The 15802-nt window shown below is 37.6% G+C and overlaps 1 protein-coding gene across 1 annotated transcript in view; it reads right to left on the bottom strand.

Moving 5' to 3' along the window:
• The window catches only part of WDFY2 (WD repeat and FYVE domain containing 2), a 161069-nt gene that overhangs the window by 38154 nt on the left and 107113 nt on the right, over window positions 1-15802 (bottom strand). The window contains exons 5-6 of the mRNA XM_008066095.2: window positions 12892-12946; window positions 618-768 (exon numbers count right to left, since the gene is read on the bottom strand). Coding sequence (XP_008064286.1) covers window positions 618-768; window positions 12892-12946 — 206 coding nt within the window. The remainder of the gene's footprint in view (window positions 1-617; window positions 769-12891; window positions 12947-15802) is intronic.

Here is a 15802-nt window from a genome sequence, read left to right as displayed (position 1 = left end):
TTACCCAACAGAAACAGGAATTCACCCTGAACACACAAAGACTCTGGCACTTTGGGTCAGATCATTCTACACACCCTAGAAAAGTCTCGTGTCTAGAACAAAGCTTGTAGCATTACCAGCTGACCCACTCTGGTCCTGGCATGATCCTCTGAAAAACTATTTTTAAAGTAAATTGGAGTTCTGTGGTTCTTCTCCCAGGCACTGATAGGAATGTCCATAATCTTAATATCTATCTATGTGTATGTAAATTACTTCTGTATGCAAGTTAAATATTACATTTTGGTGATGGTTTCATCTTCAGGTATAATAAATCTTTCAGATAGCTGAGGTTCACAAATCAGGGCTGTGTCCTGCTAGATGTCAGACCCTGGGTCACAGTGGACCTGCAACTGGCTCAGTAGAGTCTAATGCTTCAGGTGAAGTTACGTTACTTGACTCCACTCACATGGGGATTCTAAATAACTTGTGTCTTAGGAAAGACTACATAGAAAGCATCATAAGCACACAGGCTAACTTAGCAAAAAGCAAAACAAAAAACTTTCATGTTGCAAAATTTCATAAATCAAAGAGGTCAACAGCTAAGTTCCCACCAAGAGATTTTGTCCAGTAAAGGATACTGCAGGCCCGAGGCCACGGCACTGGTGCGATAACCGCCCAGGCGCTGCCCACTCTCAGAGCAGTGCCAGGCAAATTGCTTGTCCTGTCCTGTGCTCAGCACCCACTCCAGCTCCAAGACAAACAGGATCATCGTCACTCTGCTCTGATGTGCTGAAAATCAAGAGACAAGAAAACAACCTATAAAGCATCCCAAGGAGGCTGGAAAAGCATAGTCCATGGAAATCATGATTCTTCTCCCCACCCCAGAATAAACTGAACAGTATAACCATTTTAAGGACAGAGTAGAACTGTGGCTCTTGTTGAGGGGTGTAAGCCCTTGTAGACAGGCACGTCCAAGTTTTCTAAATAATTTTTTAAAAAGTTGGTCATCTCTTCACAATGCTCCCCACTAACTCATTTGTGCCAACCCAAAGATTACTGCCATAGACAGCTCCGGTTGCCAAAGGGCCTGGGTCTCTTCCCTCAGACATGCTAGGGCTGCAGGACTACACAGCGCCAGATCCAGTGTGACCACAAAACACACTGGCAACCCATTCTCTTTTTAATCATTGTGATGACCTTACAAAATGGGTGATTTACTGATTTTACAACAAATCCAACCTTAGCAAGATGGCCCTTTTAGGCTGGCTAACATACAATGCAGTCAGAACCAGAGTGCATATCCATAAAAGTCATTCATAAAACGCCAGGTGTTTTAAGAGCTGGTGGCCTCAACAATACATACCTGCCTTTCAGAGGACCAGCCACTATCAAGATCAAAATATAGGCTTTAACTAAAAGATGTGACTTTTCAGATAAACTCCTGAAGATCTTTTCACATCTGTGCCATCAAATGTCCACTTCAAGTTCCACCAGTGGTGGAATAAAACTCTCAAATGAGTCCAAGCAGACTCAAGTCTATTCCAGGCAGAAAGTGGCCCCTAGTGCCTCTCCCCTTTCTCCTGAAGGGGCTTTTGGTTTTTTATCTGTCACCTTCTAAGTCCAAGGGGATGACAGTAGACCTAGAAGATAAGGGGCTTTAGCTTTCTGAGTGGCTTTCACTGCCAGAGGAGACAGAGGCTATGAATGTTAAGTGGCTTGCTCAAAGCTACAAAAATCAATGAGCACAAAGCTAGAATCAAAACCCTAGTCTCTCTGACATCATACTTGGTTCTCTCTTTCAGTGTCAGGTTGCCTATGACTACTAAGGGGGGATAAAAACCCAACAACTCTAAGCACATACTCTATGGTGACAGAATTCTTTTATTCAGAAAGAGGCATTTCAAAAATACATACTTATCACTAAGCTTTAGAAACTCACATAAGAAAATATGGCCTTGATGTCTGGCTATACTTCTTGAACATTCAAGCGCTATGCTCATCTGAACTGGCTTTTAGAAAGTAAAGCTTAGAGTTTCTTTTATTAACAGGAAGTACTACCCTCTCAAAGATGAGCTGCTTTTACTTTCTATTTCTTAGCATCCTTGCCTCTGGTCTTCTAAGTAACTTGCCACAAGGATCTTGCTTTGATCCTTGATTGTAGGGAAAGGTAGCTATGTTCTTACTGGTAAGTATGATATTAGCTGTAGGTTTTTTTGTAGATTTCTAAAAACCAAGTTTAAAAAGCTCACCTCTATTCCTAGTTTGCTGAGTATTTTGTTCTGAGTTACGATTTTAATAAGTGTTTTTTCCACCATAACTGATGTGATGACACAATTTTTCTCCTTTAAACTGTTGATGTGATGGAGTACATTGATTTTCTAATGTTAATCCAGCTAGACTAGATCCCATCTGGTCATGATGCATCATTATTTGTATACATTGTTGGATATGATTTGCTAGTTAGTTTTTTGATTTTTGCATCTATTTTCATGAGAGATACTGGTATGTAGTTTTCCTATCTTGCTTGTAATACTTTGGTTTTGGTAGCACTGATTGATTTTTTGAAGATTTTATTGAAATGCACATAACACATATTCACCACATTAACCATTTCAGAGTGTACAATTCATTGGTTGCGTAATCATCACTATTATCCATTTCCAGAACATTTCCATCATTCCAAAATGAAGCTCCATATCCCTAGCATCCCTTTCCCCATCCTTGGGAAACCACTAATCTTTTTTTTTTTTATCTCTGAGGATTCTCTTATTCCTGACATTTCATAGAAATGTAATCATACAGTATATGCCTTTGTGTGTGACTTCTTTTAGCCTAAGTTTTCAAGGTTCACCCATACTGTAGCATGTACCAGTACTTTATTACTTTACAGTGGCCAAATAATTCATTGCACATCTATGTCACACTCTGTTTATTCACTTATCTCCTGATGAACACTGAGGCTAATTCCATTTTTTGGCTATCGTGAAAAATGTTGCTATGAATATTTGTGTATGAATTTTTATGTGAATACTGGCCTGTTCTATATAACTATGTCTTGGTCAACAACAGACTGCATATAGGATGATGGGCCCATAAGATTACAACAGAACTAAAAAGGCATAGCTGTCATGATGCTGCACAATGCTTTACTCATGTGTTTGTGGTGACGCTGATGAAAACAAATCTATTGTGCTGACAGTCATATAAAAGTACAGCACAGTTATGTATAGCATATAAGACAATAATAAATGACTATGTTACTATAATAAATGACTTATTTACTATACTATACTTTCTATCATTTAGAGTATACTCCTTCTACTTATTATTTATTTTTAAAGTTAACTGTAAAACAGCCTCAGGCAGGTTCTTCAGGAGGTATTCCAGGAGGCCCTGTTATCATAGGAGATGACAGCTCCATGCATGTTATTGTCCCTGAAAACCTTTCAGTGGGAAAAGATGTGGAGGTGAAAGACAGTGATATTGATGATCCTGACCCTGTGTAGGCCCAGGCTCATGCGTATTTGTGTCTTATTTTTTTTTTTTTTTTGAGTTGGAGTCTCACTCTTTCACCCACGCTGGAGTGCAGTGGCATACTCATGGCCACCGTAGCATTGACCTGCCAGGCTCCAGTGATCCTTCCGCCTCAGCCTTCCAAGTAGCCGGAACTACAAACGCGCGCTACCACGCCCGGCTAATTTTTGATTTATTGTAGAGACGAGATCTTGTCAAGTTGCCTGGGCTGGTCTTGAACCTACGGGCTTAGGCAATTCACTTGCCTCTGCCTCTCAAAGTGCTGGGATTACAGGCTGAGCCACCGAGCCCGGACACTGTCTTAACTTTTAACAAAAAAGTTTAAAAAATTTAAAAGCAGAACAAACTTATAGAATAGGGTTATAAAGAAAGAATATTTTTGTACAATTGTACAATGCATTTGTTTCAAGCTAAGTGTTATTACAAAAGAGTCAAATAGTTTTATAAAGTCAAAAAGTTACAGTAAGCTAAGGCTTCTTTATTCTTGAAGAAAATATTTTTATAAATTTAGTATAGTCAGTGAACAGTGTTTATGAAGTCTACAGTAGTGTATAGCCTAGGTCTTCATATTCACTCCCCTCTCACCCAGAGCAACTTCCATTCCTGCAAGTTCCATTCATGGTAAGTGCCCTAAACAGGTGTACTATTTTTTATATTTTATATTGTATTTTTATTGTACCCTTTCTATGTTTAGATATGTTTAGTGTAACACATACTTTCCATTGTGTTACAATTGCCTACAGCATTCAGTACAGTAACATGCTGTGAAGGTTTTTAGCTTAGGAGCAATGGGTTATACCACATAACCTAGATGTGTCCTAGGCTATACCATCTAGGTTTGTGTAGATGCAGCCTATGATGTTTACACAACAATGAAACTGCCTAAGGATGAACTTCTAAGAATGTATTCGCCATCATTAAGTGACACAGGAATGTGCATTCAATTCTCTTGGGTATATAACTCGGAGTAGAAATGCTGTGTCACAAGGTTATTTATATATAACTTTCTGAAGAACTGACGAACTCTTTTTCAAAGTGGCAGTGCCACTGCACATTCCCATTGTTAGTGTAGAGGGTTCCAATTTCTCCATGTTCTTGTCAACGTTGTTTTCTCTTCTTTTTTTTTTTTTTTTTGAGTTGGAGTCTCACTCAGTCGCCCAGACTGGAGTGCAGTGGCCACTCCCGGCCACGGCAGCCTCGCCTGCTGGGCTCCGGCGATCCTTCCACTTCAGCCTTCCAAGTAGCCGGAATTACAGACATGTGCTACCATGCCCTGCTGATTTTTTGATTTATTGTAGAGATGAGGTCTCACTGCCCAGGCGGGTCTCGAACCCGTGGGCTCAGACAATCCACTTACCTCAGCCTCCCAAAGGCGTGGGATTACAGGCTGAGCCACCGAGCCCGGCCTACATTGTTTTCCTTCTTTTTTTTTTTTTTTGAGAAGATTTAATATTTCTTGAACCACTGAACAGTGTTTCGGTTACTTCACTAAGCAATTTGCATATGTGAACTTTCAAGAATTTTTTTATTGTGGTGAAATACATATAACATAAAATTTACCATTTTAAAGTATATAGTTCTCTGGCATTAGGCATATGCACACTGTCATGTAACTATCACCACCATCCAATCTCTAGAACTTCCTCATCTTCCCAAACTGGTGCTTTGTATCTATTATACACTAACCCCATTTCCGCTTTTCCTGACAGCCACCATTTACTTTCTGTCTCTATGAATCTGACTACGATAAGTGCCTCATATAAGAGGAATCCTTCAGTATTTGTCCTTTTGTGACTTGCTTATTTCACTTAGCATATGTCTTCAAGTCTCATTTGCATTGTAGCATGTGTGGAAATTTCCTTTTTAAAAAAATTCTTTATTATAAAGATGTGGGGTACAATATAGAATTAAGTATACAAATATTCATTATGAAGGCATCCTTATTGATGAGGTATGCCTTCCCCTCCCCTGGCAGTTACCCACTACTGCCAAACCCTTTCTTATAGTATCATCATCATCGTTCAAGGTCTGCTTATGAGTGAGAACATATGGTACTCTGCTCTTTGTTTCTGTGACAGATCACTGAGTATGACAGACTCAAAATTCATCCAAGTTGCTGTGAAGTCCTTATGTTTGTCCTTCTTTATGGCTGCATAATATTCCATTGCATATATGTACCACATTATATGTGGTAGCATGGTTGGTTCTATGTTTTTGCTATAGTGCTGCAATAAACATGCATGTGCAGGTAGCTTTTTTGTAGAATGATTTGAGTTCCTCTGGCTATATTCCCAATAGGGGATTGCTGGGTCATATGGAAGGCCAATTTCTAGTTCTTTCAGAAACCACCATGCTGTTTTCCAAAGAGGTGGCATTAGTTTGCATTTCCATTAGCAGTGTAGAAGCCTTCCTTTTTCTCTGCATCCTTATCAGTATCTGTTGTTTGTTTTATTAACAATGGCCATTCTTACTGGTGGTATCTCAGTAAGGTGAGTATCTCAATGTGGTTTTGATTTGCATTTCTCTGTTAATCAGTGAAGCTGAGCACTTTTTCATGTGTCTGTTGGTTGCCCATAACTCTTCTTTTGAGAAGTGTCTATTCATGTCTTTTGCCCACTTTTTAATGGGGATGTGTGTGCTTTTTTCCTACTGGCACATTTAAGTTCCCTGCAGATCCTGGATGTTAGACCTTTGTCAGATATACACAGTTGGCAAATATTTTTTTCCAGAGAATTTCCTTCCTTTTTGAGGCTGAAAAATATTTCATTGTATGTATATATTATACTTGTTTATCCATTCATCTGTTTATGAAAATTTAAGTTGGTTCTACCTTTCAGCTAATTGGAAATGATGCTACCATGAACATGTGTGTACAGATATCTGTTTGGGCCTCTGCTTTCTTTTATTTTGGGTAAATACCATTGATTAATTTTTTATAACCTAAAAATTACTAGAATAAATCTCACTTGATCATGATGTATTATTGTTTTTATATATTGCTAGATTTGATTTGCTGAAATCTTGCTTGGATTTGTTGCATATATTTTCATGGGGAATAGTTGAGTATAATTTTCTTTTCTTTTTTTTAATTGGTTTAGTTTTAGTATCAGGTAATGCTGGTTTCATAGAATGGTATAGGAAGTCTTTCACTTATTCGATTTCTGAAAGAGGTTGTGTGAAGCTGGTATTGTTTCTTCCTTAAATGTTTCATATAATTCACCAGCGAAGTCATATCTAGGCACGAAGCTTTCTTTGTAGGAAGGTTTTAACAATACATTAAATTAGTAGATACTAGTCATTAGGATTATCTATTTCATTTTTGGTAACATTTTACAGGTTATATATTTCAAAGATTTTATTTTACTTTGTTATCAAATTTATTAGCATAAAGTTGTTCATATAGTGGGAAACTGCCAGGGGAGATTGGGTGGGATTGGCAGTTGAGGGACACTGCCAGGGGAGGGAGGGGCACACCTCATCAACAAGGGTACCTGCATAATGAACATTTGTATAATGAACCTGCATAATGAACATTTGTATGCCTAACCCCACATCTTAAAAGAAAAGTTCATAATATTCCTTATTATGCTTTAAATATACCTATACACTGAATGTCATTTCACTCACCCTTGCATTTTCTCTTTTAACTACTGATAGGTCTGGCTAGAAGTGTAAGGATCTCAAAAAACCAGCTTTTGATTTCACTGATTTTTCTCTACTTTCTGTCTCATGAACTTTCACTGATGTTTCCTTTCTTCTGGTTAGCCTAGTTCTCGTTTCTGAGTCTTTTCTTTTTTAAGGTCTATTTCTTCCTAAAGGTTTCACTGAGTTTTCCTTCATATATGAGGAAGGACCCAAAAAACCCCCAGAATCTATTTATAAAAAATTATGTATTCTTGTGTTTAAACTTAGTCACCTTCAAAGTACTCTTCATTTGATGCAATACTACCTATCGATATGCTTTTTCCACCACTGGAAACAGTTTCTGAACTTGTTGATTTTTATGCCTTTTAGGGCTTCTGCTGTTTTTTGTTTCACCTCAGCAAAACGTTTCCCTTTGAGGACTTTTTCATCCAGGAAACAAAAAAAAAGTTGCTGATGGCAAGATAGGGGGAATAGGGAGGGTGAAGCACGGGGATCATGCTATTTTTGATAAAAAAAACTACTGAACACTCAGCACAGTGTGGGCATGTGCGTTGTGGAAGAATCAGTCACCTGTGTGCCACAACTCAGGTGGAAGAATCAGTCACCTGTGTGCCACAACTCAGGACATTTCTTCCACCAATCATGATGCAACCTTCTCAAAACTTCAGATAAAAACTGGTTAACTACGTGATCCAGAGGTACTAATTGCAAGTGTACTATAAGGGGGCTCCCCTCCAAAAGACACTGTTTTGTTTTGTTTTGTTTGGGGGGGGTCTCCCCTCATATTACAAGCTATGTTATTAAGTGCATTAAACACTTAGGATCATTAAGGCGTTCTGATGGACTGGCCCTTTATCATTATGAACAAATTTTCTTTATCCTTGGTAATATTCTTTGTTCTGAAGTCTACTTTGATTTTTTTTTTTTTTTTGAGTTGGAGTCTCACTCGGTCGCCCAGACTGGAGTGCAGTGGCCGCTCCCGGCCACCGCAGCCTGGACCTGCTGGGCTCCGGCGATCCTTCTGCCTCAGCCTTCCGAGTAGCCGGAATTACAGGCATGCGCTACCACGCCTGGCTGATTTTTTGATTTATTGTAGAGATGAGGTCTCGCTGCCCAGGCGGGTCTCGAACCCGCAGGCTCAGGCAATCCATTCACCTCAGCCTCCCAAAGGCGTGGGATTACAGGCTGAGCCACCGAGCCCAGCTTACTTTGATATTAATAAAGTCAGGCCAGCTTTCTTTTGACTAGTGCTCTCATAGTACATCTTCTTCCAACTTTTTACTTTTAATATATTTGTGTCTTTATACTTAAAGTATGCTTCTTGTAGACAGTTTATACTTGGATCTCACCTTTTAAATCTGACAGTCTCTGCCTATTAATTGGCTTTAGACTCTTTATATTTAATGTGATTATTGACACTGTCAGGTTTAAATCTATCATCTTGCTGTTTGTTTTCTATTTTTTTATCTGTTCTTTTTCTCTTTCTTACTATGCTTTTTTTATTGTTGGGAATTACTTTATAATTTTACTTTATCTCCTTGGTTGACCTATTAGCTATAACTTTATTTATTTTAGTGGTTGTTTTAGGCTTAATAGTATGTATCTTTAATTTACCAGACTTCCTTCATGTGATACTAAACCATTCCATGCATCATGTAATAAACTGACAATAGTATACTTCCATTTCTCCTTACATCCTGGCCTTTGTGCTACTGTTGTCATACATTTTAAGTTTACAGAGGTTAAGAGCTCCAAGCTACCTTGTCATTATTTTTAAATAGCCAGTTGTCTTTTAAAGAGACTCAGATAAGAAAAAATCCGTATAGTTACCATCTTTAATGCTCTGCCTTCTTTTGAGTAGATTCATAGCTTACTTTGGCATTACTTTCTTTCTTCCTGAAGTATTTAAGATTTCTTTTAGTGCAGGTCTATGAATGATGTATTCTTTTTGTGTGTCATAAAACATGTTTATTTTACTTTCCTATTTGAAAAATATTTTCCCCTGTCATAGATTTTATGTTGGCAGTTTTATTCTTCTAGTACTTTCAGATGTAGTTCCATGGACATCAAATCCATCTACCATTTCACTAACTGTGTCTAATCTACTTAATCTACCTACTGGTTTTTTATTTCAGTGTCTATATTTTTCATATCTAAAAGTTCTACTTGGTTCTTTAAAATATCTACCTATATTCTTTTTATTTCCTCGGTTTCTACACTTTCTTTGGTTTCTTTAAATCATTTAAAATATGTTCCAGTCTCTTCCACATTGTTGATCATTAAAGATTCTTGGTATTCTGATCCTCCTGCTAGTGATATCTGCTAATATTTACTCACGGAGGATTGATTCCTTGTTACTCTTGCAATTTTTAAAAAAATATATTATTCAGTCTTAAGCAGTACTTGTTTTTACTGTGGAGCCTTTATACAATTTGTCTCATTGAAGGGAGCTTTCATATTTATTTCTAGCAGATACCCTGGAAGTATTGCTGATCAAGGACCAACTTTATATTAATTTCTTAACATGGAATTTCCAGTACAACATAATTGATGAAAATTCTCAATCCAACTCAAGTTTACAGTTGCAGTTTTGATGTATCATGAGAGACTTTCCCCCTCTATTCAGAGTTGGAGTCAGGAATAGACTTCCCTGTAGTCTTCTGGGTCAACGAATGGAGGGCTTTGCTCCTCTCCTTTTTTAAAAGGGAATAGTCCTTTATGGGCTTTAGCTTTATATGAAAATCTCAGTTCTAATTTTCCATCTCACCCAGACTCTAGGCTTTATTTCTTGTCTCCACGTGTATGTTCATATATAAGCATCTAGTTATTATGGGCTCTATATCTCCCCAAGACAGCTGCAATGTCAAATCATATGTATATCACTCTGAGTTTTAGTTCTCTCTCTGCTCCTGGCACATGAGAATTTTCCTTTGTTTTTCCTCTGAGCTTAGTATTGCATTAAAAAGAAAGACAAAAACTGCGAAAGTGTCGTTTTTTCTCACTACCTCTAAGTATTTACAGAGATAGGGTTTCCATGGTAGTTGTTATCAACTTTTTATAACCCCTTGTAGACAAAATGAAAATATATGAACTATACTAAGAGACCCAAAGAATAATGGCATATGAAGAGTGGTTTCTAGTGGTATATTCTTCAAATGTATACCAGAGAGGCTAATCATTATTTTTAACAAAGACATGAGATATGATAATACTTCATGCTTATACATTTAAGAAAAGCACAAGGCTAAGCAGGAATTAATTAATTTAATGACAACTGAGATGTCAAGATATCTTGATAAGGTGAGGTGATGGACTAAATAAAGTGAGATAATAATGAACAGAATGTGAATTCTAGCATTTAGGCTGAAAACAAAAATAAAAAAGAAGAAACAGCTTCAAAGGTATAGGAGACACAACCTAAAAACAACTCAAGTGAGAATTGCTAAAGAGTTTGAGTTGACTGCTCCACATGAGTCCACAGTGTAAAGCAGCTGCCAGAAAGGTCACCCTTTGTCCAGAAGAGGAAGGAAATGAAGTTTTGTACTTATCAGGTTTCATATATGTATTAGTTATCTGTTACTGTGTAATAAATAACCCCCAAATTTAGTGGTTAAACACAGTAAATGTTTATTATCTCAGAGTTTCTGTGGATCAGAAACCTTGATGCAACTTAGAAATGAGATGGAACTATGGTCTCATCTGAAAGCTTGACAGAGGAAGGATCTGCTTCCAAGTTCTCTCATATAGCTACTGGCTGGATTCTGTCCCTCATAGACTATAAACTGAGGATGTCAGTTCCTTATTGGCTGTTAATAAGGCCTCCCTCAGATCCTCAGCACATGGGTTTTTCCACAGGACAGCTCACAATATGGCAGCTGGTTTCCATCAGAGCAAGAGAGTAAGAGTGGATAAGCAAGATGGAAGCCCCAGTCTCTCTATAACCTAATCTCTGCCAGGTGCTGTGGCTTAAGCCTATAATCCCAGCACTTTAGGAAGTAGAGGTGAAAGGACTGCCTGAGCCCATGGGTTCAAGACCAGCTTGGGCAACATGGTGAGACCTCGTCTCTACAATAAATTTTAAAAAAAACTATTCAGGCTTGATGGCTCACGCCTATAGTTCCAGCTACTTGGATGGCTGAAGCAGAAAGATCACCGGAGCCCAGGAGGTAGAGCCGGGGTGGCCGGGAGTGGCCACTGCACTCCAGTTTGGGCAACAGTGAGACTCCAACTAAAAAAAACCCAAAAAAACCCAAAACACCCTAATCTCAGAAGTGATATTCATCACTTGCCATATTCTAGATCCAGCTAAAACTCATGGAAGGAACATAAATATCAGGAATATCAGGAGGCAATGCTCTTAAAGGTAACCTACCACAATGTATCATATTTTTAATTGATCCTAAAGGTACAATATGATATCTCAAATATGAGACCAAGACAAATCAAAATTTTTTAGAGTAATGCATTTAAAATTTGATACATAATTGTACATTTTTATGAAGGACATGTAAAAAAGTTTTTTTTAAAGAACAAAGACTCAGGTCATGTAAAATAGAAATTTTAGAGATGGAAAATGTTTAGGCTAGAAAAGAGAAATGAATAAAGAAGACTGGAAGAGACAGAAGAAAAGGGGTGAAAACTTTTTTTTTAAAGAATGAAAAATAGAGTTTATTTATAAAGTAAATGAGACAGAGAGAGAGAGAGAGAGAGAGAGAGAGAGAGAGAGAGAGAGAGAGAGAGAGAGAGAGAAGGAGAGGGAGGGAGAGGGAGAGAGAGATTAACCTCCCCAAGGTAGGGGAGGGAGGATGGAAACTTTCATGGTTGTTTTCAAGTAATTCAAAGGCTATCATGTGCAAGAGAGATTGTGCTCAATTTTGTAGCGTTAGCATGTTAAACAAAGACCAAAAGGGAAACATTCTAGCACTTATCACACATTTAATGGCTTGTGTCTGTATCCTCCACACAGTTCTTACTCATTATTAGAATTCTCAGTTCTAGAACACGGTAGGTACTCAGTAAATATTTGATGAATGATATGTGATATGAAAGAATAATACTATAGGAAAATGAATTTTTGCTCTAAATCTTAAAATAAAAACTGAACGCTCAGAGTTTTCTAAAATCGGAATGGATGCTATGTATGGTATTAAAGGAGAGGCTGGACGATCACACATTATATAGGATGAATGAGGTCAGTGGAACTGGATGAAATGACCTCTAAACATTAAAAGGTTCATTCTAATATTCTGATTTCGTGACATTGGTGATCTGCTCGAAGAAATCTCTTCCAAAAATTGCTCCTGATCTATACTATGAAGATGGCCTGCCAATGTTGCAAACTTGATAAAACCATAATTCTTCCCTTTGAACAATATGAATACACAGCATTTTAAAGCATTTAACCAAATACAAAATGAGTCCCTTATAAGGCAGCTTTTACACTGGCCCCACTTTACAAGCATGCTGCTGTGTTTCAAGGCAGTGTGGTACAGCAGGAAGACAAAGGCTATGGGTTTGGGAATCACGCTGATCTGGTCTGGCTCTGCACCTGACCAGCCACAGAACCACATGCAAGTCACTCAACCTCTTTGGGCCTCAGTTTCTTAATACAAAAGCTGGGGTAACATTCACCTCAGAGGGTTGCTCTATTTTGTTCCCATGACTATTGTAAAGTAGGTACTCTCTTGTAGCAGTGAAAACCATCAAGAAATATTTTAGTCTCTCACCCCTTACCATGATAGTTTTTCACAGGAGTCATCTTGTTATAATCTTCTGACAATATAAACTCCTACAAAATAAAAGAAAAACATTAAGCAATAAGAAATTCTTTAAGTGAGTAACAACTATGTTTTGGTAAAACTAGACTGTATAAAGAAATTATCATCACAATTACATCTAGCATTAATATTTTTCCCATCAACTCAGCATTTTATACTTGTTTAAATGTAACAATAATAACTATAATCCAATTCAATTATCATATATATATTTTTTTTAGTTGGAGTCTCACTCCGTCGCTCAGACTGGAATGCAGTTGCACACTCCCGGCCACTGCAGCCTCGACCTGGAGGGCTCTGGCAATCCTTCCGCCTCAGCCTTCCAAGTAGCTCGAACTACAGGCGTGAGCTACCACGCCTGGCTAATTTTTTTGATTTTATTGTAGAGATGAGGTCTCACCAAGTTGCCCAGGTAGGTCTTGAACCTGCGGGCTCAGGCAATCCACTCACCTCAGCCTCCCAAAGTGCTGGGTTTACAGGCTAAGCCACCGAGCCCGGCTCAATTATCATAATTTTTACCTTATAATTCTTGACTTGTTTTGTGTGTGCATGAGAAGAAAACCAGATCAAGTTCAGAATCTTAATACTGGTCAACTTTGATAAACCCAATTCAAGATACTTTTCTCTCAAGGGTGTCACAACTGAAAATTTGCAAGGCTCTGACCAGTAGGCAAATGAATGGCAAGTCTCTACTAAAGAAATAAATTGGACATTTTAAAGATTCTGCTTCTAACATCAGTAATTGCTTCCCCTTACCACAAGTTTCTCAAGGCTGCATCTTACCCCTTTATCCCCAGGACACCTGGTATAGTACTTGGCACAGTAAGTAATCAATCAATATTGGTCACAAAGATATGGGGAAGACATCTCCCAATCTAATGAGATTAGTCTGGATGTCAAACTTACTGAAAAAAAAAAAAAATCAGTTTCTGTACAGTATGTCATATGTGTGGGGACACATAAAAGGTGACTGTGTATGGTTTCACCTAAATATCTATGTCTTCTGTGGCCCATCTGTAGAAGCCAGTTGAGTGTTAATAAGACCCAACCAGGTTTTGAGTCCTTTAGCTTCTTTCAAACGCCAAAATATCCATATATTCTTAAAGAGTACACTGTCAAACATAAGGAAAGCTGCAAGGTATAATAAATAGATGCCTTCATTTGAGCTTAAAAACAGAACAATGAATCTTTTCGAAACCTTCAGAAACATCCAGAATTTTTCTTTTATGACTTAAATAAAGGGGAGTGAGAGGACAGACACTCCTTGCTAGCTATCTGGGTGTTTCCTAAGTTCACATAGTTTGTATAATTTTTTAGAAGAAAGTAATCATTTCATTGTTTCTATGATAAATATCACAAAGGTAAAGTAGGTGATATGAAAGAATATACAAGGCAACAAAGTCCCTTTGGTTATTCCCTTTTCCATACCAGCCCCCTTTAAGAAGCTTATCTACAAATGGATTTTCTTCACCATAATTTTCTCAGTAATAACATTATTCACTTGTCACTTTAAAAATTCATATCATTATTCCTTCAAGGGATGGCAGTATTAATTTCTCATTTCTGAAGAGTTAAGACTCACAAATGAACAGAACGGAGCAGACTAATTTTTAGAGAAGTAAAGTAGTTTGCCCATAAGGAGCTTACTTTGTGAGTAGGAAAATCTCACACTTGCCTAAGCAAAACGTCACTTTCAACCTTTAATCCCAGGCAAGAGGATCTTGCCTCGAAGCCTCACACTTTAGAGGACCCCAAATATTGTTAACACACACTAAACAAATTTATTAGAGGCAACTGTTATTTGGAAAAGTGTATACTAAGTTCATATAGTTCATGTTAATTCCTTTTTAACAAGGCAAGGTATAAAAAGAATAATTTGATAGAGGCTTCCCTTTAGGAGCACACACACACACACACACACACACACACACACACACACATATATATATATATATATAATTACCAGTTCATTGCATGGATAAATCTAATTTTTTGTTCATTTGTTTTTCCTGTAATAGTGAAACCATATAATCATGAAGAAAAAAATTTTTCATGAAGAAAAATTATGTCAGTTTTCATTACTGTTTTTTTATCACAGAAGTAATATACTATTCTAAGAAATGTAAGACAAACATTGTGCTACCATTTCTCAGAGATAGGTATTATATGAAGTATTACCGTAGTAATATACAATAAAACAAAATGTTAAAAATACTTGGCAAAGCCGGGCTCGGTGGCTCAGCCTGTAATCCCAGCGCTTTGGGAGGCTGAGGTGAGTGGATTGCCTGAGCTCGCGGGTTCGAGACCCGCCTGGGCAACTTGGCGAGACCTCATCTCTACAATAAATCAAAAAATTAGCTGGGCGTGGTAGCGTGCACCTGTAGTTCCAGCTACTTGGAAGACTGAGGCAGAAGGATCGCCGGAGCCCAGCAGGTCGAGGCTGCGGTGGCCGGGAGCAGCCACTGCACTCCAGTCTGGGCGACCGAGTGAGACTCCAACTCAAAAAAAACAAAAAACAAAACTTGGTAATACTTTTTTTATTTTGACAAATCATGTACATCATTCCATAGTATAAACTTATCAACTTCATTCTTTTTGATGACTGTAAAGAATGTACTATAATGTTCTTTTATGTATTTTATATTTCTATTTCTCCTTATTAAAAATATTACATTAAATGTACTGTACCTTTATATATCTTTAGCAGTATTTCATAAAATAAAAAGCTCTAGAAGTAAAATTGTTGGATCAGAGGATATGACCATATAAAATTTGATAGGTATGGCCAAACTGAGTTTTTAAATGATTTTGCCTATTAACATTCACAAACAATATAATATTAAAGTTTGGTTGCAGCTCAAATTGTT

This window comes from Carlito syrichta, unplaced genomic scaffold (assembly GCF_000164805.1).
Source record: "Carlito syrichta isolate Samal-C Ts95f unplaced genomic scaffold, Tarsius_syrichta-2.0.1 Scaffold308842, whole genome shotgun sequence".
Classification (NCBI taxonomy): domain Eukaryota; kingdom Metazoa; phylum Chordata; class Mammalia; order Primates; family Tarsiidae; genus Carlito; species Carlito syrichta.
This window is presented reverse-complemented; position numbering and strand designations above follow the sequence as displayed.